Source organism: Melanostigma gelatinosum, assembly GCF_949748355.1.
Source record: "Melanostigma gelatinosum genome assembly, chromosome: 20".
In the NCBI taxonomy this organism is placed as follows: domain Eukaryota; kingdom Metazoa; phylum Chordata; class Actinopteri; order Perciformes; family Zoarcidae; genus Melanostigma; species Melanostigma gelatinosum.
Window position 1 is genome coordinate 19996521 of NC_136653.1, and position 27933 is coordinate 20024453.

General features: G+C 45.8%; 2 protein-coding genes across 2 annotated transcripts; one reads left to right on the forward strand and one right to left on the reverse strand.

Moving 5' to 3' along the window:
* The first annotated feature begins 10895 nt into the window (after positions 1-10895).
* LOC306793968 (sialic acid-binding Ig-like lectin 15) lies at positions 10896-12805 on the forward strand. The gene is made up of 3 exons (XM_079291814.1): positions 10896-10977; positions 11529-11918; positions 12218-12805. The coding sequence occupies exons 1-3, from the start codon at positions 10926-10928 to the stop codon at positions 12652-12654; spliced, it is 879 nt and encodes a 292-aa protein (XP_079147940.1). The 5' UTR covers positions 10896-10925; the 3' UTR covers positions 12655-12805.
* Positions 12806-14374: 1569 nt separating this feature from the next.
* buc (bucky ball) lies at positions 14375-27919 on the reverse strand (the record flags this gene model as incomplete). Its single annotated transcript, XM_079292391.1, has 11 exons — positions 14375-14793; positions 15621-16769; positions 17452-17529; positions 19735-19842; positions 19919-21943; positions 22573-22818; positions 24629-24760; positions 25471-25572; positions 25655-27244; positions 27650-27802; positions 27913-27919. 11 exons carry the CDS (start codon positions 27917-27919, stop codon positions 14375-14377), a joined length of 6009 nt encoding a protein of 2002 aa, XP_079148517.1.
* Positions 27920-27933: the final 14 nt, after the last annotated feature.

Consider the following 27933-nt stretch of genomic DNA (forward strand, 5'->3'; position numbering starts at 1 on the left):
TGGCTGCTCGCTGTTTGCTTCCTATGTTTCAAACCAAAGCCCTCCCACTCTCCCTCTCCCTCTCCTCTCTCTCTCTCTCTCTCTCTCTGTGTCTCTCTCTCTCTCTCTGTGTCTCTCTCTCTCTCTCTCTGTGTCTCTCTCTCTCTCCCTCTGTGTCTCTCTCTCTCTCTCTGTGTCTCTCTCTCTCTCCCTCTGTGTCTCTCTCTCTCTCTCTCTCTCTCTCTCTCTGTCTCGCTCTCTCTCTCTCTCTCTCTCTCTCTGTGTCTCTCTCTCTCTGTGTCTCTCTCTCTCTCTCTGTGTCTCTCTCTCTCTCTCTGTGTCTCTCTCTCTCTCTCTCTCTCTCTCTCTCTCTCTGTCTCGCTCTCTCTCTCTCTCTCTCTGTGTCTCTCTCTCTCTCCCTCTGTGTCTCTCTCTCTCTCTCTGTGTCTCTCTCTCTCTCCCTCTGTGTCTCTCTCTCTCTCTCTCTCTCTCTGTCTCGCTCTCTCTCTCTCTCTCTCTGTGTCTCTCTCTCTCTCTCTCTGTGTCTCTCTCTCTCTCCCTCTGTGTCTCTCTCTCTCTCTCTGTGTCTCTCTCTCTCTCCCTCTGTGTCTCTCTCTCTCTCTCTCTCTCTCTCTCTCTCTCTCTCTCTGTCTCGCTCTCTCTCTCTCTCTCTCTGTGTCTCTCTCTCTCTCCCTCTGTGTCTCTCTCTCTCTCTCTCTCTCTCTCTCTCTGTCTCGCTCTCTCTCTCTCTCTCTCTGTGTCTCTCTCTCTCTCTCTGTGTCTCTCTCTGTGTCTCTCTCTCTCGCTCTCTCTCGCTCTCTCTCGAGGCGGGTGCTGGGGGGGGTGCAGGCTGGGGGGGCTTGTATTTGCGTCTGTACGTTTTGAAATTCAGATTGTGAAGTCATTATTAAATAACCCAGAATATGATTATTGTTTCTCTCAAATGATAAAACTCATCAAATTGTTTCCATAATAAACGTTATTGAGGGAAACATCAGATCATGAAAACACAAATCTTTCTAATAAATGAAGAAAGTTGTTTGTGGTCCTTTTGTTGTTCAGACTATGAACATTTATTTAAACCAGACGTGAATCAGAGTTTAAATAATTTCACCGCCATCAGACTGTAATTAAATGTGGCGACCAGAGTGCAATTAAAAGCAGCAGCAATTACACTTAGCATGAAAACGACCTGAGGATGCATTTAACAAGATGCTATATTTATATGTGTGTGTGTGTGTGTGTGTGTGTGTGTGTGTGTGTGTGTGTGTGTGTGTGTGAATATCTTATATCAGCCACCTGGGCTCAAATTTGTGTCGCATTGAGGCTCCGAAATGGCAACCAACCCCCCCGGAGCCCGTCTAATGCCTGATACTGCTTCAGGCTCCCGGAGTTTTGGGGAAACTCATACGCGAGTCAGCCGATGGAAGCAGAGAGCCCTCTGAAATGCTAATGTTGACTTTTTGGGGTTTAAATCTGGCTGCAGACCGTGGGATGCGCCGCGCTGCTTCTAATACACACTTTGCAGGGCGGGGGGGGTTAAAGCTAACCTTTAGCTCAGATAAGTGCTGTACATTTCCTTCCTCACTTGCAGGCAAATTGCTCTGCAGAAACCAACAAACGGTGTGATAAATAGAATAAAATCCCCTTAATTCTGTCGGAGGCTTCGCTCTCGCTCTTTGTCCCGCTGGACGTCCGCCCACGTGTGGCCCCCGAGCCGCCGGCGGATTAATTAAAGGAGCCGCATGCGCCAGCTCGTCGGGCCCGCCAGTCATCAGCGGCGTGACGACGATCTGACCATCAACCGGCTTCATTGGCAATCAGAGGACGTTTTCTCTCCTCCTCACTGTGCTCCATGAACACACAGGACGCAACCTGCAGGCCCTCTTCAGCAATGACTGCAACGCCACATCTCAGATACATACAGGAGCTTTTCTTTAACCTTTTTAAGACTTTGAGGGTGACCCGGATATTGATTGATCAAAGTCATGGATAGGTACCGAACCTCGGGAACCGGTTCTACAGAAGTAAAAGCCCGGAGTATCGATGCGGCCCTGAGTTATCGGCTCTATCGGTACATTATAGGTTCTGGAGTGAGATGTCCTCATCTCAAACCTCCTCTCTCCATCTCTTTGTGTTTGTGCTTTACTCTGACACTGGTGATGATGATGAAGGGCTGAAGATCCAGTGATGGGATGAGGAGCAGGACTTGGCACCGGATATGATGGAGGCTGGAGGTGAATCGGGTGGAGGAGGGTTGCATCGGTTCGTACTGCAATGACAGCTGACAGAAGAGAGGAGAGCGGCTTTAAAAGTTGACTAGTTATGGTTTGTGTAGGAATTAAACAATCAAGATATCACTTGTTCTGCAGTGAGCTTTTAGAGGCTAGCTGTTTCCCTCCGTTTCCAGCCTTTGTGCTAAGCTAAGCTAACTGGCTGCTAAATGTAGCTTCATGCTTTGTGTTGATCTTTCAGTCAAAAGATTACTTCATGGTTCCTTTCAGATCCAAGTCCTTTAAGACGAACATTGCACTGTTCTTTATGTTGTATTAACATATTGATGTTGAGCATAATTAGATTTACTTTCAGTGTTTCTTCTTCTGTGTTTGTTGATAACATGTACGTGATCAGACGAAGACGGACAGCGTGTGAACGTGCATCCCGTCAATCACGGGTCGAAGGCCTTTCTCCATGTCAACCTGGATCTCCTTTTCTCCCACAATGCACCTCCCTCGTTGCCTTGTATGAATGGGTGATACAAACCCAGAGCGCGTGTACGTTCCTGAAGAAATTAGGTCAGCCGTCGAACGGAGCAAAAGACTCACAAAGATGAAAGCCGGCACACTTTTTAAAGCAGAAAAACTGCTCGGTAAAACATAGACGTCTCTGAGCTACTTACATCAATTACCACAGCGCCAGCAGCGACAGAGAAACCGTGTGTGCAGTAACCGTCTTCACATTAACAACCAGAAAATATTTCTCAAAATCTAATTCAAGACAATGATCTGTGGGAACCGTGTTAAGAGAGACAGGAGGAATCATCAAGTAGCGCGAGCTCACAGAGACGCACAGATCAAGTGAATGGAAATGAAACAGCAGCTACAGCGCTGCAGCCTCACAACACAAACTCTCCACGAAACGCCGCACAAAGTAGAAGATGAAGTCATTCAACGTTGCTGTGACGTCAGGTGTGCTCAAGTTCATGTACGAGGTCGTTCCGCTCCACGTTCTGCAGCTGCAGTTCCTTTCCTCTGTTGAAAACGTTGTTAAAACACGAGGTCAGAACAACAGTAAATATCAGGAGATGAAAAAGGAAACAGAGGTGAAGTCAGGCAGCTGCACACACACACACACACACACACAGAACGCCAACTGTAAAATCCATGATTCGTCCCGTTTCTGGAATCCATCAGACTGAAATTAAACTCATCCTTTGATGAGTGAAATCAGTGACCCTCTCTCAGTGGCTCATCAGAGGGATCCACTCCGTCCCCCATCTGCTCCCTGCCAATTCCACTCCGGCGCTGCCTCGGCCCGCAGACCGATCGGCCCCCGCGATGAGGACATTTACATTTTAAGCATTTTGGCTGGCGCTCGTATCAGGGAGGGATTTACAGTCAGCCGGACCGGGAAGAGGATGGAGTGCATCGCTGGTCCTCTGTGTTTTCTGTGTTCATTGTTATCAGACTTCAGGAGAGGAGCCGGAGGGGTTTTCCCACAACAGTGCACGTTTTAAACACTTTGTATCTTGGCACTAATGCATTGATGTTTGTTGGTGAGGCCTGAACGTGAATGTAAACTTGGTGTAAAAAGTGTTATTTCCATGACGTTCATTCTTCAGTGACTAAATCACATTTTACTCTGTACAAACCGTTTTTACCTGACATCTTAATTTCACAAACAATGTATCATCCAAAGGGAATCCTCACTCCAAAGTGGTGCCGGGTTACAACAACAACTACAAAGAGACACGAAACAGAAACAGAACAGCTCCAAAGAGACACAGACCTGTACAGCAGCTGCCACCGACAGAAGCCACAGAGCAAAGCACACTATTGTTCTCATGAACTGCACCCTTCTCATATTCAAACTCCAGCTTTTTGATCTTGTTCACTGTGTTACGGTGCCAGGTTCAATACGTTGCCGTTCCTTCCAGCTGCAGAGGTCATGTGTACATCGTTGACTGATTCATCTGTTCACGTCCACGGTTACGTTGTGGCTGCTTCTGAAGGTTCTATCACTGTTTCTACGGTGGCAGGTTTGCGTCCGTTCGTCGACTATAACTGCCCACATGGTCACATCTTAGCTGCGTGTGAGAGGGAATGATGGCGGGAAATAAAAGTGTATGTTCAGGAGACTATCTGCTCAACACTAATGTTTCTTTGTAACTTCTCTGTGTGTGTTTACTGTTTTCCTGCAGACGTCCAGCAGCTGTTGGAAACGGATGCTGATGGAGAGGACTGTGGAGGACCAGAACCGGACAGGAACTCAGATCCAGACAGACATCAAGGACCAGACACTGATGAGAAGACGGTAGACTCCTCTGACACTGATGATTGGAAGGAGACCAGAGAACCTCAGTCAGGTTTAAACTCTGTGAAACCTGATGAAGTCCATGTGAGTGATTCAAGACGTCGTGCTGGTGGGAAACTATTTACATGCTCTGAGTGTGAGAAAACATTTGGCAGAAAATCAGATCTGAAGAAACACATGAGAACCCACACAGGAGAGAAACCTTTCAGCTGCTCGGTCTGTAAGAACTCTTTTAACCAGAGTTCATCTTTACAGACACACATGAGAACCCACACAGGAGAGAGTCTCCTTTGAAAAGTTCTATCAACATGAAGTTTCGTGACTTACTCATCAGGAAGTGGGAAAAGATGCTCTGAATCTCTTCGATTACAGGGAACTACAGATAAGACGACCTCTCCTTTGATAATTCGTAAGCATTTAAAATGATCCCTTTCAATTACATCTGATGGATTCTAAAGTTTGGTGTATTTCCTGAGTACCGCGCTCTCTGACGGAGTTTAAACCAGCAGGTTCTTCTTTGTCTTTGAAGCCAAGTTGAAATGAATCCAGAGGAAGCTTCAGTTGGTCCGATCAAACTCACGCCTCTGTAAATTAGTAAGGTTGGAATACGAAGCTCCTTTCCACATTGAAATAAAAGATGAATAAAATATATCTCATATATTTGCAATCTGCGTCCGTCTGTGGTTGAGTTTCTTCCTGAAAGTTACATCTCAGTGATGTTTGGCCACAAAGCAGAAAGCATCGATATCCTGAAACGCCTCTTAAATCTACGTTTCGGTCTCTTGCACGTTTGAAGTGATCGGCTACAAAGAAGAGAATAATGAACTCTACTTAACGGACTGCATGGCACGGAGAAGAATGGACAACCATTTTAAGAGCAGCAACTGCAATTTGCAGTAAAAGGCAACATAAACATTACCGTCTTTCAGGATTGCTTACTCACTTGTTGCTGAATTTGGCTCATTGGGAGAAAACTATTGTGTTTGAAGAGCAACGGCTCAGACCGGCTGGTGTTCAATTAGTGGGTAAGTGCTTTCATGTGTGTTTGGGTGTTGCCATTTCAAAAGGGTTTTCCCAATGATTGCAAGGGATTTCATTCTTGAACTTGTATGTGAGAAACTCCACCACGGTCACATGACTCCATGTCTCCACACTGAGCTAAAGGAGGACGAGTGTTCTAGTGAGGACGTTTAGTCGTCTCATATACACTCTTTCTTCAGACACGTCAAAGCTTCTAAAGTCACCAGAGGGGTATTGATTTACATCGTAGAACTGAACGTTAAAATCTCTTCAGCTTGTGTTGAACACAGACCTGATTTAAGACATCTAACCAACACACATTGACTTTGAGGCGAGGGGAACCGGAAGTGCAAAAACCGCAGACTCACTTCTGGGTTTCCGGACTCATTCTGGCAGCTTAGACCTTTAAACAGCTACAGCTGCAACATGCAACATGCACGTTGATGCAGGATTCAATCTGTGTATTCTGACACCAAATCGGACACATTGTGCATCTCCAAGAGACACGAATGTCCGGTGCATTCTTCCACACCACTTTTGGCAAAGAGAGCGAGCAGCTGCACTCAATGAAACAACAGCAGGAGTCACAAACAAAGCTGTGAACCCACACAGTTGTCTGTCTGCCACCAGCCGGCCGTATCAGGAGGCCGTATTAACATCTCAGTCGCCGCCTGGAAATGAAGCAGAAATTGAATTTTTGAGGCCGACCGCTTCTTATTTCAGAAGGCTGACCTTCAATTCGAATACTAAGTGGAGACGGGGGAATATATTAAATATTGTGAACGCAGAAACAGCACACACACACACACACACACACACACACACAGTGCAACTCCTCCTGCAGAGTTTTCTTTTTGTGAATTTCTGCCTCCTGCAGCATTTAATGACCTTGTTATGAGACGATATCCAGGAAGAGATTTCACGCATTTTGAGATGAACCGAGCCATGACAGTAAATTCATGCTCTTTCACACCTGGACGGCGCCTCGGCCCATCGGCTCCACCTCCCTCCCGTCACCTCTGATTCCAATTCAGCTCCACTAATCCATGATGGAGTCTCCAGAAACCAGTGGCCTCGGTCAGATACTTCCTCTCCTCAAGGGATTATCTGAGCCACAGAGAAAAATACTCAATATCTGCTGTTAGCAGGCACCAAAAAAAAACAACATCTTGCCCTCACAGTTAAAGGGATGAGCTGAATTCATGGGAAAGCGTCTCATTGAGGTTACCTTGACAATCACTTAGAAAGCTTTACATCACACCATATCCGCTGAGAGAGACACCTGCGAGAGAGGAATCTGAGCATAATGAGGTTGTGGATGTATCGATGCTGGCGCGATTGTTCACAGCGTGAATATTGTTTTAAAAAGAAGAAGCAAGAACAATGGGACAGTGGAAGTCTGGGAAGGGTTTCTGTGCAGTTCTGTGAGCGGACCACATGGCAGACGCTTCGCTGCCATCTGTGATCTTCAGCTTCATCGTCTTTCGTGGAGATGTAACAGAGCGCATCACAAAGTGAGCTCAGCTTGACGAGAGGACGCTGTGCTGTCTGAGGAGTCTGAGCAGCAGTTTGTTGTCTGATGATACTCAACGGAGAAAGAGGGTTTTATTAAAGTTACAGGTTTGATTCCCACAATCCTTCAAGCAAAAAGCCACGCGTTTGTTTAAGGATGAAGATGAGTGATTCATTGATATTTTGTTCGACAAAAATGCTCTTTTATATACGCACAAGATTGTTAACGCTAATTTATGCAATTAATATTTCTCAGTGTGATTATTCTTTCAGCTTGAATTCATCATAAATAAATGAAGCTTCTGCTGGGCTCCACTTTCATTGATGTTGTGTGAATAGACTCCATATATATATATATATATATATATATATATATATATATATATATATATATATGTGTATGTATACGTTTCTTCATGTACCATGGAGAGCCCATAAAGGTGAAAATGTTTCTTGGTGAAATTTTCCTTTAACGTTTTCTACAATACGAGCAACAGTCTGAGAGGATGAAAGGGTGAGTGACAGGAAGCAGCGAACCCTCTCGTGTCCCAGGATCACAATCAGCTACCAAACCTGCAGAGGCGATGACAGTGGAAGTCTATCTGCAGCCTCACCTTCATCCTCGGCTGCACCTCTTCTCTCCACCACAACCAGGATTATCTCATTCCTGCATCCTGCATGTTATTGTTTGCTGTCCTGTAATTCCTTTTTTTGTGTGTCTGCAAACGAGGGCCCCATCTGGTGCATGTGTCTGACAATTAGTGCCTGGAGGGGGAACACGGCGTCTCCTTTTTCCGCTCCCCTCCGAGGGCCCGGCTACATGTGTCTGCAATCCCCTTCTTCCTGAATGTGATCATGTTGGCATTCCCCCGCTGTGTTTGTTTGGGTAAAAAAAGAACCGCCCTGAGTGCAGGCCCGTCCCTCTGCAGAGCTCAGGCTGACAAAGCGGCACGCTGATTACCTCCGGGTGGAGCTGCAGAGCTGCCAGGAGCAAAACAACTCTGCTATTCACAGTCTCACCGGAGCCGATCTGCTCAACAAGTCAGTGTTCTGACCCTTTTTTTAAGCAGCTCTCTTTATCTGTACGCAGATCATTTACTGTCTGCTGCTGAATATTCATTCCTTGTGTGAGGAGAACTACGGTGGCCGACTGTGGAGCAGCCGTACTGTGCATTTCTTGCTAAAACATACTTTTGCAGAGGCTGGTTGTGCCACACTGCTGTGTTTTGTTGGAAAAAAGTAAACAATCTTTTGAGGATATGCAGAAGCACATTAAATCTGACCACAAACCAGATTTGCATTCATGTTTGTAGCAGGGAACTCACTTTAAACCACATGTTTACGTCGAGCCTCCTGCTTTCGCCACCAACACCAGCAGCACCCCCCGGTGATACGAACCCTGCTCCATTCCAGGGTTCACTGGCTGCCCCACCGGCCCGAGGCCTGTCGGCGGGCGCTTCGTAAACACAGGTCATTTGTCAAGTGAAAGACATTAAAGTGTAAAAGCCCGAGGTACCTGCCAAAGCGGTCAGTGTGGTCCGCTGAGTGAGTGATGCTGCCCTCCTACCTCTCAGTCCGGAGTGGCCAGCCGTAGCCGGCCTCTAATTGGGCGTCTGGATGACAGAAGGGTTCCTTCAAAGAAGCATCCATCGTGTCCCTTCAGGAGCCTGCAGACTGTCGGGACACCGGCCGGAGGGAGGAGAGAGGAGCTGGAAATGTAGACGCAGAGACCTTCACTCGAGGACTCTATCGAGGCTGAACCAGTGCTCCTGTGCAATATGTGGTATTTTAGAGAGAAGTGATCAGAACAATCAGAACAACATGTTTTTATACCAGTTGAAACTAGAAATACTGTAATATTTTCTTTTCTGTTCTTTTATTCAGGGTTATTTATGTTTCTGTGCACAGAGCACTCCTCTCTGTGTCCTGATATCCGTGTGGCACGAGCTCCGCTGTTCTCCAGGAAAACAAAAAACAAAAACCTCCTCGACAGAATCCCTCCAAACAGTTAAGGAGGCAGAATGGATGCTCTTAACCTCCCACAGCTTTTATAGGCATCTCAGCTACACGCACCCCCACTCAGACTGCAGCGGCTCACACTGACACGAACACAAGCTGGCAAGATTTAAACATCATTAATGCAGCAAATATTTAATAAAATAATGATACCAAGACGTTAAGAAGCTAACTGATACAGTACCTTTAAACCTGCATGGCTAGATACAGTATGTATCACTAACGCTGAGCATGGAGGATTTACTGAATGGGCCGACCAGCCACAAGGGCCCCCCTGGCTTTCACCTACAAAATGTAACTCAAAGATACATGTAGGAACCAGGAAGGGACTCAAAATGAGCACACAGGAACACAACACAACTTCAAAGAGACTCAAAATGACTACAAAGACACACAACACAACTTCAAAGAGACTCAAAATGACTACAAAGACACACAACACAACTTCAAGGAGACTCACAATGACTACAAAGACACACAACACATCTTCAAAGAGACTCAAAATGACTACAAAGACACACAACACATCTTCAAAGAGACTCAAAATGACTACAAAGACACACAACACATCTTCAAAGAGACTCAAAATGACTACAAAGAGACCAAAACAACTAAGAGACGCAAAACAGCTGCAAATAGACACAAAGATACTCACAACAACTGTGAAAAAGGGAACGTTTTTGGGAGAAAGACGCAGTCATGCGTAAACGCAGTGCGGGTTCTCTCCTCCAGGAAGAGAGAAGCTTTAAAAAGGTCCTTCAGTCTGAGGGATTGTTCCTCATTAAGAGGACATTTCAGTGTTCATGCATTGGAACACATCGAGCTGTAAAAGGAAATCGTTACCCACAGAGACGCCCGACTCTTTATGTCGTTCTGTGTGAAATAGACGTGCCTCCTCCATCAGAGCGCATACTGTAACCCCCCCCACGCCTTCCACATTTACCCATAATGCCGGCGTCATGAAGATGGAACTGCGGCGACGAGATATGAGCTTCTGAGACCCGTCCAAACCCGAGCTGTCCAATCTCCCGCCTTTAAAAAGAAGCTGAAGAATCTGAGGGGAAATCATGTGTTGCGCTCCAGTGCCGCAACCTCCCTTCATCCCATCTGGGGCTTCAGAGAACCTCTTAAATCGCTTTTAAAAAGGATTGTTCCAAATTGCGAAAGCTTTCTCGAGTGTGTCCGTCTCAAACGATGCACAAAAGCCTTTTATTGCCCCTTTTTGAAGGCTGCATGCTTTTCTTTTTTTTGTGCAGATTTCTCTGTGGATGATGAGGAGAAACTCGCACATGGACTCCCACATATTCACTCCACATCCGGGTGTTTACCCCCCCCCCCCCCCCCCCCCCCGCAGCCAGGAAAAGCTATTACTGCTGCACATGTCATTGCATGTTTCATCGGTAAAAATTGGTTTCATTACCCGATCCCAAAAGGCTTGCTGCGTGAACTCTAATGGTCGGGCCCACGATTCATTATTAATTCAATGCATTTGTGTATTTTCTTTTTGCGCCTCGGGGAGCGACATTATCGGTCAATAATGGGGTTCACAGTCGCCTTCACACAACAACTATACGACTCTAATAACGTCTTTCCTGACTATTCATTCTGTTTTTCAGCTGACGTATTCAGAAACAGGAGAAACAGTCGACAGCCGTGCTAGCAGGCCGCACTGAGAAACACTAGCACTGATGTCTTATAATTTAAAAAAGCTAGAAGGAAGTAACAGAAGAATGGAAACACACACACACACACACACACACACACAAAGTGTGTCTGGGAGGTACTGAGTCACATGAATGACACACACACACACACACACACACATACATCCCAGCTTGTTGTGTTGTTTCTTCAACAGTCTCATCATGGACGTCCGGTGGGTCTGCAGCACTTTGAGTCTGTTATCAGTTATAGGAGGTGAGCTCACACACACACACACACACACACACACACACGCACACACACACACACACACGCACACACACACCTGTGTTTTATATGTGAGTTTATATATGTGTTTGTGTGTTTAATATGTGTTTATATATTTATACATGTGAGTTTATATGTCTATGTAAGTGTTTATATATGTGTGTTTATATGTGTGTTTATATATTTATTCATGTGAGTGTAAAGACGTGAAAACCTGCATAAATAAATGGAGAAACGTGACAATCTAGTCTAGAAGGAGAACAGAGTCTGGTTCATGTGAGTCATGAACTCCTGACTGTGACAGTAAAACGTCGTCTGCTGCTGAAATGTCTTGGGGGGGGGGTCGTGATCCTAGACGTGGTCTGAGTCCACAGGTCTGATGTGACTGTTAGACACATCAGACCACCATGAAAAACACAGAAGCACAGCTGTTTTAAGACCTGAAATTCAGACCTGTGTGTGAGCAGTTTCTGTCTGGAACCTTTTCTGATGTTTAAATAATAATAACTACCAGGTAACGTTGTTTTTTTGGTCGGCAGCGCTCGGCTCCGGAGACGACGGCTGGTACACGAAGGTGCAGCCGGAGGTGCGAGCCATCGAAGGCTACCCGGTGGTGCTGCCCTGCACCTTCAGCCACCCGCAGCACTCCCAGCATTCCTCTCTGCAGGTGTTGTGGCGTCTGGGCCACGGTCAGGGCTCCACCGTCCTGTACCGCTGCTCCAGCGGGCCGGGGGCCCCCACCTGCGAGCCGGGGCCTCAGCAGGACCAGCGCTACCGGCTGGAGGGAAACCCGAGGGAGCACGACCTGTCGCTGCGGATCAGCAGCGCCGCCCTGCAGGACAGCGGGCGCTACTACTGCAGGGTGGAGGTCCAGGGACGGGAACACGTCAGCTTTGAGGACAAGATGGGGACCCGGCTGAGAGTGGAGGGTACGTCCGAAAAACTACATTCACACTGTGACGCCTCAGGCTGTCTCTGTCCTTCAGCCTGTCTTCACCTACTTCCTGTCTACACATACGTCCTATCGTCACCTACGTCCTGTCTTCACTTACTTCCTGTCTTCTACATCTACTTCCTGTCTTCTACAGCTACGTCCTGTTGTCTTCACCTACGTCCTTTCTTCTTCACCTACTTCCTGTATTCACCTACTTCCTGTCTTCACCTACTTCCTGTCTTCTACATCTACTTCCTGTCTTCACTTACTTCCTGTCCCCCCTTCCTCCCCCAGCTCCTCCTAGGATCTTGGATCTGTCAGTAGAAGGCAGCGATCAGTCCGGGTACCGAGCCCTGTGTCGGGTTCAGGGTTCCCCGCTGCCGGACGTCCAGTGGCTCGGCCCCGCCGACCCTCTGGAGGGTTCTCTGGTGGGTTCTCCGGTGGTTCCGGTGGCTCAGGGCTCGGCGGCTCACTTCCACACCGTCAGCCAGCTGAGAGACGTGGAGCCGGACCGGCGGTACGTCTGCAGCGCCTCCAACCCGCTGGGCAAAGAGCAGGCCGCCCTGTACGTCCTGCACCCCCGACCGCCGCTCTACGTGGGCGGGGCCTCGCCTCCTCTGCTGCTCCTCCTGTCGCTGTCTGTGGGGGCCAAGCTCCTCCTCCTGGTGGGGGTGGGGGTCTGGATGGTGCAGGGAGGAGCTCTGCAGGGACTCGGATGCAGGTGGAAGTAACCTGATCAAGTTATGACGTTTAGTGTGTTTGTTTGAGTTTATTCTCCAGTCAGTGTTTTACTATTTAGTGTTAAGTATTTATATACTAAAAGCATCAATATCAGTGTACTTGTACGACATATTTAGTGTATTTTACTGAACTGGAAGGGAAAATATTCTAAACCACACTTCTAAACATCACTACTAAGATATAATAATTATTATTATTATTAACATGTTAATTATTCATCACTTGACCTAAAATCCAATAAATTCCTGATGAAATCTCTTTTTAAATCATGAAGACGTTCATTGAGATCACATATTATCTTTTGGGCCTCATGTGATATGTAATGAATAATGATTAGAAATTATTATAGTTTCTTTCGTATGACTTTGTGTTGTGTTGCTTTATTTTACATTTATATCTATTTTATGAATCATTTCCAAGAAAATTTACTAAAAAGAGGACATTTATTTTATCTCATCTAATTTTATTTATCAGTCATGTGAAATGGTTGTTTTTTAATGTTTTAATGTGACCTGCTCTCTTTAGCATTGGAATGAAATATTTTAACCAAACTTCTGTAAATGAATGTGACGATACAGCAGATTAATAATTCAAAATCTCTGTAACTTTATTGTTCTTCACTGAAATGATGTGAAGAGACATCAGATATGATTAAGTTGTGATATTTGTTGTTTTAACCTTTTTCTTTAACAGTTGATAAATACTGAAAACTAAAATAATCTGTTTTCAGGACGCAGCCTCAATTAAATAGATGTCACACTTCAAACGTATTTGATTATTAACAATGTAATATTTAAATGAAATAAAAAACAGTTTCAAACGTTTTAATAGATTTAATGGAACAATCAGTAACATCAGCGATTACATTGAGTTTATTAAAACAGAAATATGTGTTTAGCAGGATTGTTATAATAATATATAAGATTATGAAATTAAAAGTGCTTAGCTCACTTTAGTGTTCATCTTCTTTGACCAATCAGATCACAGACTGTCTAAACAATCAAAACATTCTTAGTTATCTGAGACATCAACTCATGAAAAGATTGGAATAGATACAGTTCATATATATTCAGAACATTAAAACCAACTTTATATCTAAATGTTTAATAACGTATATTAAAGCTACAAAACAACTCAAAAACTATACCGTTAGAAATAAGCTGGCTGCTGAGATAGCCACAGCTAGCTTTAGCTATGGCTAAGTTTTCCTCTTCCTCCTAAAGTGAAAATTATATTTTGTTAATCCAACAGTTAAGAAACTCAGATTTCTTTTCCTTCACCTACTTCCTGTCTACACCTACAGCCTGTCTACACCTACGTCCTGTATACACCTACTTCCTGTCTATATCTACTTCCTGTCTACACCTACATCCTGTCTACACCTACGTCCTGTCTACACCTACGTCCTGTCTAATCTACTTCCTGTCTACACCTATGTCCTGTCTACACCTACATCCTGTATACACCTACTTCCTGTCTAATCTACTTCCTGTCTACACCTAAGTCCTGTCTACACCTACTTCCTGTCTGCATCTACGTCCTGTCTACACCTACTTCTTGTTTTCACCTACTTCCTGTCTACGCCTACGTCCTGTCTTCACCTACTTCCTGTCTACACCTATGTCCTGTCTTCACCTACTTCCTGTCTACACCTATGTCCTGTCTTCACCTACTTCCTACGTCCTGTCTACACCTCCTTCCTGTCTTGATCTACTCCTCTTTAATAAAAAAGAAGGTGGGTTTGCGATAGCAGACGGGACGAGCGGCCTCACAGCAGTCCTTGTCACTCCAGCCAAAGTCCTTGTTCCGCTCCAGACTCATGATGGCACACTGGCCGTCGTTCACTGTGCCGGGTTCCCCCTCCTCCCAGTTGGTGTCTTGGACAGGAGCCCCGTTCAGCCAGTACCACTCACCAGACTGGGAGCTGCGACGCATGCCGATCCAAACCTCCTGCAGGCTTTCGTTCTTGGTCTGGAAGATTTTTTCGGAGATTTGTTTCTGGAGCCGGGCGTCAGGGAAGCTGACCAGCTCCAGCTTCTCGTCTTTGCAGTACCTCAGGGATTCTCGCCAGCCGTCCGCCACTTCTCCAATTTTCAAGACCTCTGGAGACAAGACGCATCCCCTGAAATCTGTTGAAACAAAACACACTGGAATGAGAAGGCCTGTTTGATAAGAAACCGCTGATGTCACTGTGTTTAGTTCGTCAGTGTGTGGAGGCCTGATTGCAACAATTAGCTTAGCAATGATAGCTTAGCATCCTGGACATGGCAGGCGGTCGAGCTTCGGATTCCTCCACATGTTGGCTCAGTGTGCATGGGGCTCTGGTTCGCCTTCACACTGGAATAAACAGTGTGTTTACCAGCTAGATTAGTAGCATTTTCCTGATAACTAGCTCATACTATCTCGAGTAGAACCAAGTGGCGCTTCCAAGGCCAAAGAGGCCCATCATTAGCTAATACATTTGTGGGATTACAGGTTACGTAAAACTAGATGTGCTGTGGTTGCTATCAGTGTGTTAGGCTAACGGTTGCAGCTCTGCCCTGATGTTTATTGGCTCTGGGGAAGTTTACCAAAGATAATGTTACATTAGCAAAACACATGGATCATCACGGCCGAGTATACTGTTGGCGTTATTCTCAGTCTGGATGATATCATGCATGTAGCCAATCAAGCATGTTCAAGACCCTTTTAGAAGATTCTCTGTTTAAAACGAATCAGATGGAAATATATAAAATATCTGCCAGAGATTTCACCTAACTCATGGAGCTAACGTTAGCTAGCTACTGCTGATGAAATCTGCCTGCAACCAATCATCATTTGAATCGAAATCGATACTCGCTGGTTAGAAAAGGGAAGCCACTTTGTTTTCCTGTTTCTCCTGGCTCAGTAAACCTCAGCTTGAAGGTGGATGTTGGACTGTAAATGTGTGGCTCGTGTTCGTGGTGCAGCTCCGTACCTGCGGTTGTACTGATGATGGACGCTGGGTTCCCAAACCGAGCCCTTTCCTTTCTTCCAATGAAATAGACAGCCATTTTGAAGGAATCGTGCCAGATGACGCTCTTGCCGGACTCCAGAAGAACAACTTTCGAGACATAATCAGTGTTTTTCAGATTCACCCAGGTTTGAGTCTCCAAACGAAGACTTCCAACATGAACCCCATCAGTGTGGTCCTTGTGGACCACGATGTGGGCAAAGTTACGGGTGGATGCGATGGTGTGAACCACATAACAGCTGGCGAAGTCCGTCTCTGGGATCAGCGTGAGGAGTAAACCCGGACTGTAGAAGATAGCTGTGCCGGCCGTCTCAACCAGCGGCGAGTTCGGGTTGAAGTTCTCTATTGTGGAGTTTTCTTTATCTGACACAAGTACAAATGCTCTAGCTTTATTGGCCAGAACAGGTGGGATGTAGAACTTCAGCTTGTCTTCTTTGGCTGGCGGTAGCATGGCGTACAGCAGCCCACAGGTGCAGTTGTGCCGGATAGCGCAAGTGTGACCGAAGAGGACCGCCACCGGCTGACTGGCTGACACAGATCGTAATTTCTCTTCTTCTTTTACCCAGATCTGATAGACCTGGCGGGACGGAATGGTAACCATTCTGCTCGTTGTACCTACAATATCTACTTTGTTCTCATTTACCCCATTGACGATAATGAGTTTGAATGGACCTCTTTCAGGTACGTTTGTTGTGACTATGTCCGCAGGGAAAGTGGTTCCAATGATCCTGGGTACCGGCGGTATGAGGTACTCCTTGACCAGTTTGTCGGTTGGTAAAACCAGAGCAGTCTGCATACTGTTGTTTTTGAGGAAGATGGCGTGGACCGTGATGGGTTTGGTGCTGGTAATTTGGAGAATTCTCTCGGATAATTCTGACCCCTGCAATTCCAGGTTTTCATCAAGTTTGTGTACATTAGACTCTCCTTCATGCAGTGTATCTATTGTTATGTAATCGCCGGGATTCGTTCTGATCCTGAACGAAGTGTCGTTATACAAGGCAATGATTCGAACCATGTTTTGGGGCTGACCAAGATGATAGTTGGCGATGTTCTCCGGGAAAGCAACAAAGAAATTCTGACCTGTGCTGTTTTCAGGTGGAGTGGCTGTGGATTCTGGGAAAGCAAATACATGCAAAATAGTTAACCTCCTTTGCATTCTTCAAAAAGGTAAATGTCAGTAAGTCCAATAGGGGGTAACATGATATACTTCAGACTGTGATTTACAGTGGATGTGAATCAGGCACCAACAACATACTTACTACTTCCAACTAGTATTTACATGAAGGTATAGTGGAAGGAAACACTACAGCCAGAGTCAGTCAAGGAACAAGGGAACAACAATTGGGCATTTTATAGGAAAAGGAAGAAATAAACGATACACTGAAGTATTTGTGTAAATACTGGTTACCTACAGGGTCATTGTGTGCTCATACACTGTTCATAGATGAAAAATAAAAAAGTAATGCAAAGTAATGCTAATCCAATAAAAAAGTAATGCTCTGTAATTCGTATTAATCCCACCAAATCACATCATATTTATTCCACATGAACTCGAACAGAGTGACAAACGCCCAAAACACCAGACTTGTGTAGCAGTTTGTGTCCTATGTATTCAGAAGTGACAAATACCACACAGTAAAAATATTCTGTCACAGTAAAAGTACTAATACCACACTGTACGAGTACTCTGTTACATTAATAGTACTAATAGCACACTGTATGAGTACTCTAAAGTACTTCAGAATTGTACCCGAGTACAGTACTTGAGTAAATGTACTTAGTTACTGTTTCTTACCAGAGTTGGCTGCAGCCAGCAGGAGCAGCAGCAGCAGCACAGGACACATGGTGGGTCTTTGGAAGAACAGACCAGAACCTGGAGCGAACCGAATGGTGTTAAAACAAGTTCTCTCAGGCGCTCACATTTCGGAAAGAGAAAGTTAAAGTTTATCCTCTGACATTAAGTCTGACTTTAAAGGGAAACCAGCGACAACTGAAGTTAGAGCTTCAGTACACATGTATACAATACATTTATTAATATTCACACCTTTAAAATGTTAAAATGTATCTTCAAATGTTAAAGTCTCACCTTTAAAATGTAAAAGTTCATCTTTAAAATGTAAAAGTTTACCTTTAAAATATTAAAATGTATCTTCAAATGTTAACGTCTCACCTTTAAAATGTTAAAGTCTCACCTTTTAAAATGTTAGTCTCACCTTTAAAATGTTAGTTTCTTCTTTAAAACGTTAAAGTCTCACCTTTAAAATGCTAAAGTTTACCTTTAAAATGTTAAAGTCTCAACTTTAAAATCTTGAAGTTTCTTCTGATCTTCACTCGTCAGTCGACTGAGTTTCTCTTCAGTCTCTGATTCTCTTCATTTGTCAGTCGAACACTCATTTGGAAGATTTTTGCATAGGATGGATATTAGAGTTCATGGAGGAGGAAGAAGAGGAAGAGGGGGAAGAGGAGGAGGCAGGTCAGCTGAGCGGCAGCAGGTTGGTTCGGTTTGTTCTCTGATCTGAAGTCAATTTGAAAGTCAAATCAGCGTCTAAACAAAACAACTCAAACGAAGAAAGAAAATAAACATTACCAACGAATGTATTAAATAAAGATGATCAAAATCATCAGAGCCACCGAGGAAAATACAATAGAATCTTTTTTATTCAAGCCCAGTTTAGTGTACACACTTAATGTCAATCCATCAAATTGTTCTGGAAACATTGTCACTCCACAACCTCTAATCTGCCTCGTGTCCGTATGGTTCATCCTCTGGGTACTAAATTTCATTGCAATCTGTCCAGAAGTTGAGATATTTTAGTAAATTAGGGTTAAAAAAAATAAAAATAAATACTGATCTGCCTCATTTTAATAAATAAAAGTGTTGAAACTGATAAATTAAAATTTTCCCAGATGCATTTTAATCTTTTCTATATTCATGTTCCCGTCCATCATCAGTGACGACACCGTCGTCATTAACAGAAGCTGCAGATCAGAGACTACAGCCACCAGGTCTCATCTGTGATCCACCGCTGACTCACCTGAACACGTCGATACGCCTGAAAGTCCTTCTAGATGAGACTCAGTGAACAAGGTCTCCTGCAAATGTATGCACAAAGTAACCGTGTTTAATGAATCGTGTGCAAACCAGAGATGAAACTGGTTTGATGCAATCAGAGGATGTGTTGTTTCCACCTCAGGAAATAAGTTGTCAGACAGCAGGTGGTTTCTTTTCCATCCCTCCAAACTTTTCAATACCACTGACGTACGGATACTTTCATTTAAATCCTGTTTGAGACGGTAGGATTTCCTGTAAGTCAAGCATTACATGCGCGCTTTTGTTAATACATTTAAAGCACAGTTCAATATATCACCTGCTGGATTTTATATTTAATGTAGAAACAGTTCCATCTAGTGGACAAAAACACATTTTACTTTAAACTTTGTGCAAAAAAATAAAAAGGACAAATCGTAGTATCATAAAGGTGTTTATTTTAATGTTAATAAATAGTGAAACATTGTGATTATACAGTTCATTTAGGTGAAAATCATTTAAATCAAGTGTACATCATATATATCTATAAACATTTCTTAAAAAGTGTCATTTTTCACTTGGTCGATTGTGCTCTTGTGAAAATCAGCATCTTGTGTCTTTTCTATAATTTCCTGCAAAGAGAAAAATCACAAAAATGAAGTATTTCATTTAAAATAAATGCAAAGAGGAAAAGGTTGTGGATTAAAATGTTTCAGTAAACAGAGAAAGGATTCCCCAACTGAAAAAAGGGATCTTTAGAGTATAGAAAAGTGAGAAAAAGCAATTGAATAAATTGTACGTATACATGAGATTAAACAAGATTTAAAAAAAATAAAAATAAAAACTTTATGCTGACTCATCTCGACATTCAGAAAAGGCTTCCATTTCTAGAGACAAGTCAGCATAAACCTTTTGCTCGAGAGACGCTGCAGATCCAAGCCGTTTCTACATTCTTCATGCCATTTAGCGCCTGTATTTCTGCACAAACTAAATTCAAAATTAACTACCTTCCCCTCTTTCAGTTTAAAAGTTAAAATGCCAAAAGCAAACCTTGTGATTGTGGTTGTGATTTCTTGTGCTTATTAAAATGTGGTGTTCTGGCTCCGTTCTTGGAGCAGTCACTGTCGGGGTTAGGCATCACTGCTTTCCACGCGTTCTCTGTCGGATGAGAAGTTGTACAGTTAGACACAGGGGCTCAATTTTCGGGGTTAATCCTCCTGAAACATTAGCTTACCCGTTTGCCACCTGTGTGTCAGATAAATCTGATCCATGATCCTGCGTTTGTCCAGCAGGGAAACCGGCGATGCGCGGTTCTCGTCCATTTCTTGGATGGCATTGCCGTGGGGGCAGTGGCGCAGCCTCTCCCACGGGACGGCCTGACGCTCGTTGCACACGCCGTTCTTCTCCCTCTGCTTCGGGTGAGTTGTCGCGGGACACCTCTCCACGTTTTGCTGTGAGGCCAGCGGCATCTTGAGGTTGTTCGGCTTCCCGGGACCATCGACCGCCCTCCACTTTGAGCCGAAGCGACACGAGCCGTTCTCGGAGGACTCTCCCTCGGTGCCGTGTCCATGGAGAGAGCCGCGGACATCCGGACTGGAACCTTTGCTCACCAGCCGTTTCTTGGAGTGGGACGCACAGGCTTCGCATGTCGGTAAGAGAGCGTCGTTCCACTGTTCGAAAAGAGAAGCTTTTCTCTTTAAGGTGCGACCGTCGAGTCCTCGACTGTCGGCCGCGCAGATCGTGGTCTTCGCCACACATCTGGAGCAAAGTCGCTCCCTCTTTGACGCGTAAGGAGTAAACTCGTTCTCGTCGAAGCCTCTGTTGAGGCAGCATTCGTGGTCGGAGAAGCTTCGCCGATCCGCCTTCCCTTTGGGTTTGTACCTCTCTTTTGGCTTCCTAACGGTAGGTAGGTCTTTGTAGACATGGTCTAGTTTTCTTCTTCTGGTTGGCACGTCTAATCCACGGCGGCTCGGTCTGTTCTGCTTCTTGGGAGTTGGCGGCATCTTGCTACAATATTGGAGACCATCAAAGTCAGCAAGCCAGCTGGTTGAAGGGAGGTAGGCAGGCAACGATTCGAAGGAAGTGTCCTGGTGATCCTGGACGTTTCCATCTGCCTTAAGAGGAGAATTATCTTCTGCTGTGTGAGTCAGCTCCGTTGTAGGAGCTTCCTCTGCAACAGGAACCTCCATGAATTGGCATGCATCAGCTTCAGGCGCCATCTCATCCTCAGGATGCTCCTCCACAGCGGGGACCATGTCCTCCTGTTCATCCTCTGCCAGAGGAGACATCTGAATCACGGGCGCAACTTCTTCTGTTGCATCGTGAGACTCTGGGCGGCCATTTGGGATCAGCGTTTCAGGGGAGGGTATCGCAGTTTCGTTCACTGACCAGACAGTGGACTCCATCTTCCACAGCTCGTCCAGATATTTAGGGTCGAACGGCAGGTGGGCAACTTTGAAGGGGAAATCCTCAGACGGGTCTTTCTCACCGCTCGTCTCTTGAACGTCGTTGCGAGCTGGTACTCTGGAGCCGACGTCAGAGAGGACGACCGCGAGATCCGTCTGGTTTCTTGGCGCCTCCAGACGCGGGAGCTTCTCGCCGCCGCTGTGCGTCCCAACTAACAGGGTGTCAGGACAAGCTTGGAGCGCCTGTTCCGACTGCTCTGCAGGGAGGCACCGTTCCTCATCCTGCTGCACGACGCGACCCTGGAGGACGGAGGAGCTGCTGCGCTGGACCACGTCTTGGGAAAAGCTGTGAGACACCTCTGCAGTCTCATGAGCGTGCAGGAGTTGCAGTCCCACCGGCGTGGTGCAGCATTCAATCCTCACCTCCTCCGTCTGGATCACAAAGCTACTGCTGCTGCTGGGTGGCATCCTGGTGGTGGAAGAGGGCGCCATGGCCTTCAGCGCCACAGAATGATCTGACTTCTGCACAGGCAGAGCTGGTGAGAGCGGCTGCTTGACAACAGGGTTGCAGTCGCCGCTGCGGACCGGGACGCCAGGGGTCTCGACCTGGCTGGTGCTGGTCCTCTGGGCGGAGGACAGGGGCTCGGTTTGAACCTCAGAGCTCGTCATTTCTCTGGTCTGGCTGTTCTGCTGGTAGCGGAACCTGCGGGAGTGGTAGGCCATGGTCTGGTAATACTGAGGGTTGAGCATGCGGCGGTAGTCCATCAAATGGAGGTGGGTGGTGGGTACGACAAACCCAGGTGGCTCCATGTAGGGATTAGGCTGATAGTGGGGCATCATGGGCAGGCCGTAACCTTTAATAGCAGAGGAAGAAGCAGTTTTAAGAGTGTTAAAGTGCTTTTACAGAGTAGTCTAGCAGCTCAGTACTTATGCTGCCTTCAAATGTGAGCTCCTGGTTGCAACACATGAAGTCATGTATATGCGTGACGTTCAAGTGGGAGTCAGTCAACTAAGGATTTCCAAAGACAACCCTACTTTTTTAGTAGGGAAAATTACAAATACAAAACTAAAATGTCAATGTATTAACTAACCATCCAATAAAGTTCAACTTCCACAACCTCGCCCATTTCTGAAATCTTCAAACATTATGTGATATAAACCCTGGGATCCACATTAGCACTGGCTGCAGGAATCTATACGTTACACGATTCACCTCACCAGACGCTCTCCATGCAGATTAGAAACGCATGTAATGCGTGTACAGAGATATGCACAAACTTATTTACCAAAGAAAAATAATGCAGAGGAAACCTGAACTAAAAATGTAGGAACCATGATGACAGTTCTCCAGGAGGACTTTATTTGAAAGCACTTCACTGCATTAATTGCTCTGCACATGTAACACAAAGGGCCCGATAGAGCCGAAGTTTTTAATACATAACACGCAGCATGAGTTCAGTATTTTCAGGTGTTGCACACTCACCTAAACCAGGGTAGTATGGGTTGTAGGACACAGGCATGGGCACCGGCACAGGCCACTGCATGCTCTGCATGGGCATGTACGGCTGCGAGGGCTGCATGTAGAAATAAGGCTTGTGGTGGTGCTGCTCCTGAGGACGTGGAGCTCCCGGAGCCGACGGCGGGTGGGGTCCCTGGCCCTGCTGAGCACCGTAGTGTGGGTCTGGACCCCGAGGGCCCAGACCGTAAGAGTGCTGGTAGGTGGACGTGGCTGCCTCCATATCGCACAAAGGACACGAGAAGCAAGTTCGAACGATTGTTTGAATCTTTTCCTTCTTCGCTGGCAAAGTTGCTGCAGGATAGCAGTGTGTTCTTCTGATCACAAAACACTCGCTGAACAAATGCAAAAAGAAGATAACTACTGACTAACCAGCAGAGCTTTCAAAGCGTGTTTTAAATTAGGAATCAACGACGCGGTTGTCAGACGCTGCACTGATTGGCTCGATTTTCTGTCCAGGTGAACATTAGAGTTTTAACGACCTTATTTGTAAAAGCCAATGAAAAAAGTCTGTTTCCCTCTGATTCCCGCCCACTGTGGTGCATCAGCTCACCTGAGCAAGAGCAGACAATAGATCAAGGATCGGTGAGGTAGAGGAGACGCTGATTGGCTGCACACACAGGTGACAGGTGACAGACACTCAGAGCATCTCTGTCGTGGCTCATTTGCAGGCGAGCGGGGCTAAAGATCTCTAAAATGCACACAGTTCACTCAACCTGCGTTGAGAAGCAGGTTTGACCCCTGAAGAGCCAATCATGAGCTCGTTCGGTAGCCTGGAGCAGGATTTACAGACGGTGCTATGCGTGAAGAATAAACATGCTCTGAGACCGGCTGGCTGGCCAGTGATGTTAAATCAATACAGATGTTTAAAAAGATGTTTTCTGTGCACAGACTCTGGTCTGTGCGCTTTCAGATCAAAACAAAAAGGTGTTTGCAGTTAATTAATATGTATAACTTATACTTTTGCTGTTCACAAGAACACAACTTTCTGTTTGATTCAGCTGTTCTGTGTTCTGTTTGATCCATTGATGCCCAAGGCTTCGTCAACAAGAGGATAAGAGGGCTGCAACAAATGTTTATTTCATTGTTGATGAATTGGTCATAATTTTCTCAATTAACTGTTTAATCAGATCATCAAAAAGTTTCCCCAAGTCTTCAAATGTGACGTTTTGTCACATAAACCGGATATTAAATTGACAAGGACTTTAAACCGAACACTATTTGAATGGCAGGAACAACAAAACAGCAATTATGGTTTCAACCATCTGAGGAATAGTTCATATGTGACATCCCGTTCTGCAAATCTACAGTCATTTACCGCTGCAATATCTTAACATCTATCAAAATAAAATGGCAGAACATCGGATGCTCGAAGCGTAAAATCTAAAAAAGTTGAGTAAACCTCAACTGTTTGAATTCGTACCCGATGTTCCGTGTTTTCCAGATAAAGTGTGAGAATCAGAAAACCTGCTTATTGAAATACAAGTCAAATGATGTTTTTCCTCGTTATCAAATAATTATAAACCTCTGGGCATGAAGTGAAAAGTTACAAGACGTAAAATGACTCGACACAAAGCTTTAAATAATGAATAATTTTATTGGACTGGCCCCAAACAGTGGCACACCATCATCTGCAACACAACCTCTCAGCCCATTTGCCCGTGTGTGAAATTCATAAATCATAGGAATAGTGCGAGGCAGAGTCACTGCAGAAAACTTTATACATCTCTTCTTTTATCTTAACAAAAAGAGGGTTCCTTGTGCTGTGCACTTCACCTGGTGCTCCAAATATTTACAACACATTATCCTGGAACAATTACACCTTTTGGGGGGGACCTGAGGAGGAGAGGCAACAGACATTTTCATTAAAAATAAGAATATATGTAAAAAGAAAAGTGATGTTTTGCAGAGTTGTGTGCATTTCACCTACAGTTCAACACATTTTGGGGGTATTAACATCGTGGTTCTCTCATCGTAGAGCCTGACGGAAGAGAAAACAAAAAAATAAATCACTTTTACAGACCAAACGTGGTAAGCGGGTCAGTGTTGCGTGAAGCGTTGCGTTGACCTCTCTCCCAGTGCAGCGGTGGCGGCGGCTCATCGGCGTCCTCGTCTCTCGACCTGTGGTACATCACTTTCCTCGGAGTACTCTTCTCTACACGGCGGACGCGACGGGGAATGAAACACGGCGAGGAAGAAATAATCAGAAGAGTGAGAAGTGAAAATGGAAACGTCACCACACAACAAATCAACAACGCATGCATCCATACGAGTTACGCCAGGAACACTTTCACAGTTTAAAGCAGACACTTGTTCTCTGTTCAGAGTATTAATATAGCAAGACAACAGCTATTTGTTATGTATATGGAGTCGAGGTCCATGTTATTCTTAGCAGAGGCAATAAAGAAAATAAATATTATGAATATTTTGTGTCATATTTGACTTCTTCAGTAAGTAGCCTCGTCATACGTAAGATAATGTACGGCGAGCGAGTCATTGTGAAATGAACCCGGTCAGGGTGAGCAGGACACTGTTAGCGCTGTTACAGTTCTTTGCACTGTTAGCTGCGAGTTGCCGGCTCACCTTTCATTCACATTTGTCAGCAATGTTAGATGAAGGTTTAACAGGTCTGAGGCTTGATCCCAAAGATTGGAGACATGTGCCACGTCCAAAAGACAGCCTTGTTCACAAATTCATTATTTTCATAAACATAAAAAAGGGTAAATGAATACAATTTGGGACCCAAAGCTGGTCTAACTTTGCCGCAAGATTCTAATTAAGCTGCATGGGCAGATTGATTTTTTCGGGTACATTTAGAGTTGCACAATGATGACGATGTAAACGATGTCGGTGCAGGAATTCCACCTTGTCGTTGCGGAAGGTTTGCTTGTCTCCTCCTGGGAATCACGTCACCGTCTGCCCACCGGCCTTGTTCCGACGTGGTCGTATCTTCTCTGCAGAGTCTGTCTATGGAAGAGTTCCCGCAACACATATTTTCGTACATGTGCAGTCTACAAATGCCCGTCAAAAGTCCACGACAGAGACTTACCCGTACATGTTCCGCACTGCAGCTCGCTACCAGTCGTCTCTCCGGCCTCACCATCAGCTGCTTCCGGCTTACAAACCTCACGACTTTCCTCCTGGGTCGCCGGATCGGACGGATCTTTGTATTGGCCTCTTTTGTACCACGGTTTCGCCGCATGTCTCAGCGGGACGGCGTGGGGCTTCCTGGGTGCAGAATGCTTCCTCACAACCACTCTGACCGGCTGCTCACACCCTCTTCCGTACCTGCCCTCCTCCTCAGAGTCTCCGGCATCGTCCCTGTACATCTTTGGGCCGTGGGCTTTGCTCCTTCCGGTGCCTTTTGCGAGGCTTTTCCCGCAGCAGGCGCACATGAACCTCTTTGAGCCGGGCAGCCACACTTCTTCCACGGCGTCGGCAGCTTGTGGAGACCCGCTCACGACCTCCGAGAGCCTCCGGCCCGCATACACGTGCTTGGGGAAAAGATCTGCGTCGTCCAGATCGGTGGAGAACATCTCATCTCTGGAGGACAGCTCGTCCAGGGACGGACTGAGAACGCTCATCCGCTCGTGAGTGGTCTGCATGGATAGGTAGTTGTAGTAGTAGGGAGCAGTTGGGGAGGAGAGGCGAGCGGCTCCGGCGTTTACTGGTGCCAAAACGCTCTCAAAAGGCAGCTTGAGGATCGGATAACTTGGATCAGTCTTTGAAGCTTTGTCGCCACTTTTAGTATCTTTAAGTGTCGGCTGATTGGCGGTAAAAGAAGAGGAAGAAGAAGAAGAAGAGGAAGAAGAAGAAGAGGAAGAAGAAGAAGGAGGCAAGATTGGATCCACCCTCTGCTTCAGGAGCTCCTCAGCATCACATTTGGGAACACTCGCATTGGCCGCCGGGACATCTGACTGGATATCCGCGACCTCTGCTTCCTCGAGAGGGAAGTGTTCGTCCTCGGCGAGCCGCTCCAGCTCCAGACACTCTTCGTGAACAGAAGAGCTATCGAGAGGCAACTCCTCTTCTTCCAGAACCGTCGACCAGCAACCCTGAGGGCTCAGTCCGTCCAGCCTCCTTTGGCTGGACTCGCGGTCGTACACTGCAGTCCTGGAGTCGCTGAAAGTCACAGCTGGGGACTGCGGGTCATTGGGCGCCGGAGGCAGGACGTGACCACGCTCTTCGCTTTTCTTCTCTTCAACCGGAGAAAACATCCCGGAGGACTGCGAGGCGACGCCCGAGTCAAGTTCTCGCTCGGCGCCTTGCAGCTCGGTGGCTCGGATTTTATCCAGGCATTCGAGGAGTTTGGTTATGGCGTCGCTGGGGTCGGTTTGGGCCTCCGAGCAGGCAGTTTCCCGACGCCCGTGTGGCTGTGGTTGGTATTGATACTGCTGCTGATACTGTTGCTGCTGCTGCTGCTGATGATGATGATACTGCTGCTGCTGCTGCTGATGCTGATACTGCTGCTGCTGATGATACAGCTGCTGGCGAGGCATTTCATTCCAGTTAGGAGCGTGGAAGCGGGGCTCAAACATCCGCCTGTAATCCATCGGATATATCGGGGCATGTGGGATAACATACCCAGGATACTGCATGTACTGGTACGGCTGCATGCAGGGACGGCCAAAGTTAAGACCTGGGAAATACACAAAACACAAATGCACATAGTGAGATTCCAGGGAATCAATACTGGTGGTAGTAGTACATTCACTCAATATTTGGAGACGCCAACTCAATATTTCCAGATGCTACCAATATTTAGAGATGCTACCAATATAGAGACGCAAACTCAATATTTTGAGACGCCAACACATTTTTGGATATACTTTGGATATATACTATATTTTTGAGATGCTTACTTATTATTTGAAGATGCCAACTCATCATTTTGAGATGGTTTCTCATCATGAGGACAGTGTTTTTTTTAGTTTTCATTCACCACAGTGCCATGATTGGGCTTCCATACATCTCCCACCACTGCTGGGTCATTACAACAACCACCACCACCACCACAGAAGGAAAGTTTAAAGCCGCTCGATACCTCCAGGCGCACCGTATTGACTGTAGGGGTTGTTCATCTGCCATTGCTGGTAGAGGTAGTAGGGTTGAGACTGCGGCTGGACATAAAAGAAAGGTCTGGAGTGTTGAGGTCTTTGTTGTCCGTTCCCAAATGTCTGTGGTTGTTTGCTTCCATCTACAGAAAGCAGCGGTTACTCAATATTATTTTAAAGCAAATACACAACTCTCTACTCATTTAAGGACGATACAAATTACAAGTTTGCATTTTAATTAAGTCTTCTTTACCGTCCATTTTTTTTTCTCACG

What these genes read in the sequence shown, in the direction of transcription:
- LOC306793968 (XM_079291814.1), top strand. Translation starts at nt 10,926, where the DNA reads ATGGACGTCCGGTGGGTCTGCAGCACTTTGAGTCTGTTATCAGTTATA. An exon ending in TCTGTTATCAGTTATAGGAG is followed by an intron (nt 10,978 to 11,528) that starts GTGAGCTCACAC and finishes TTTGGTCGGCAG; the next exon opens with CGCTCGGCTCCGGAGACGAC. An exon ending in GACCCGGCTGAGAGTGGAGG is followed by an intron (nt 11,919 to 12,217) that starts GTACGTCCGAAA and finishes TTCCTCCCCCAG; the next exon opens with CTCCTCCTAGGATCTTGGAT.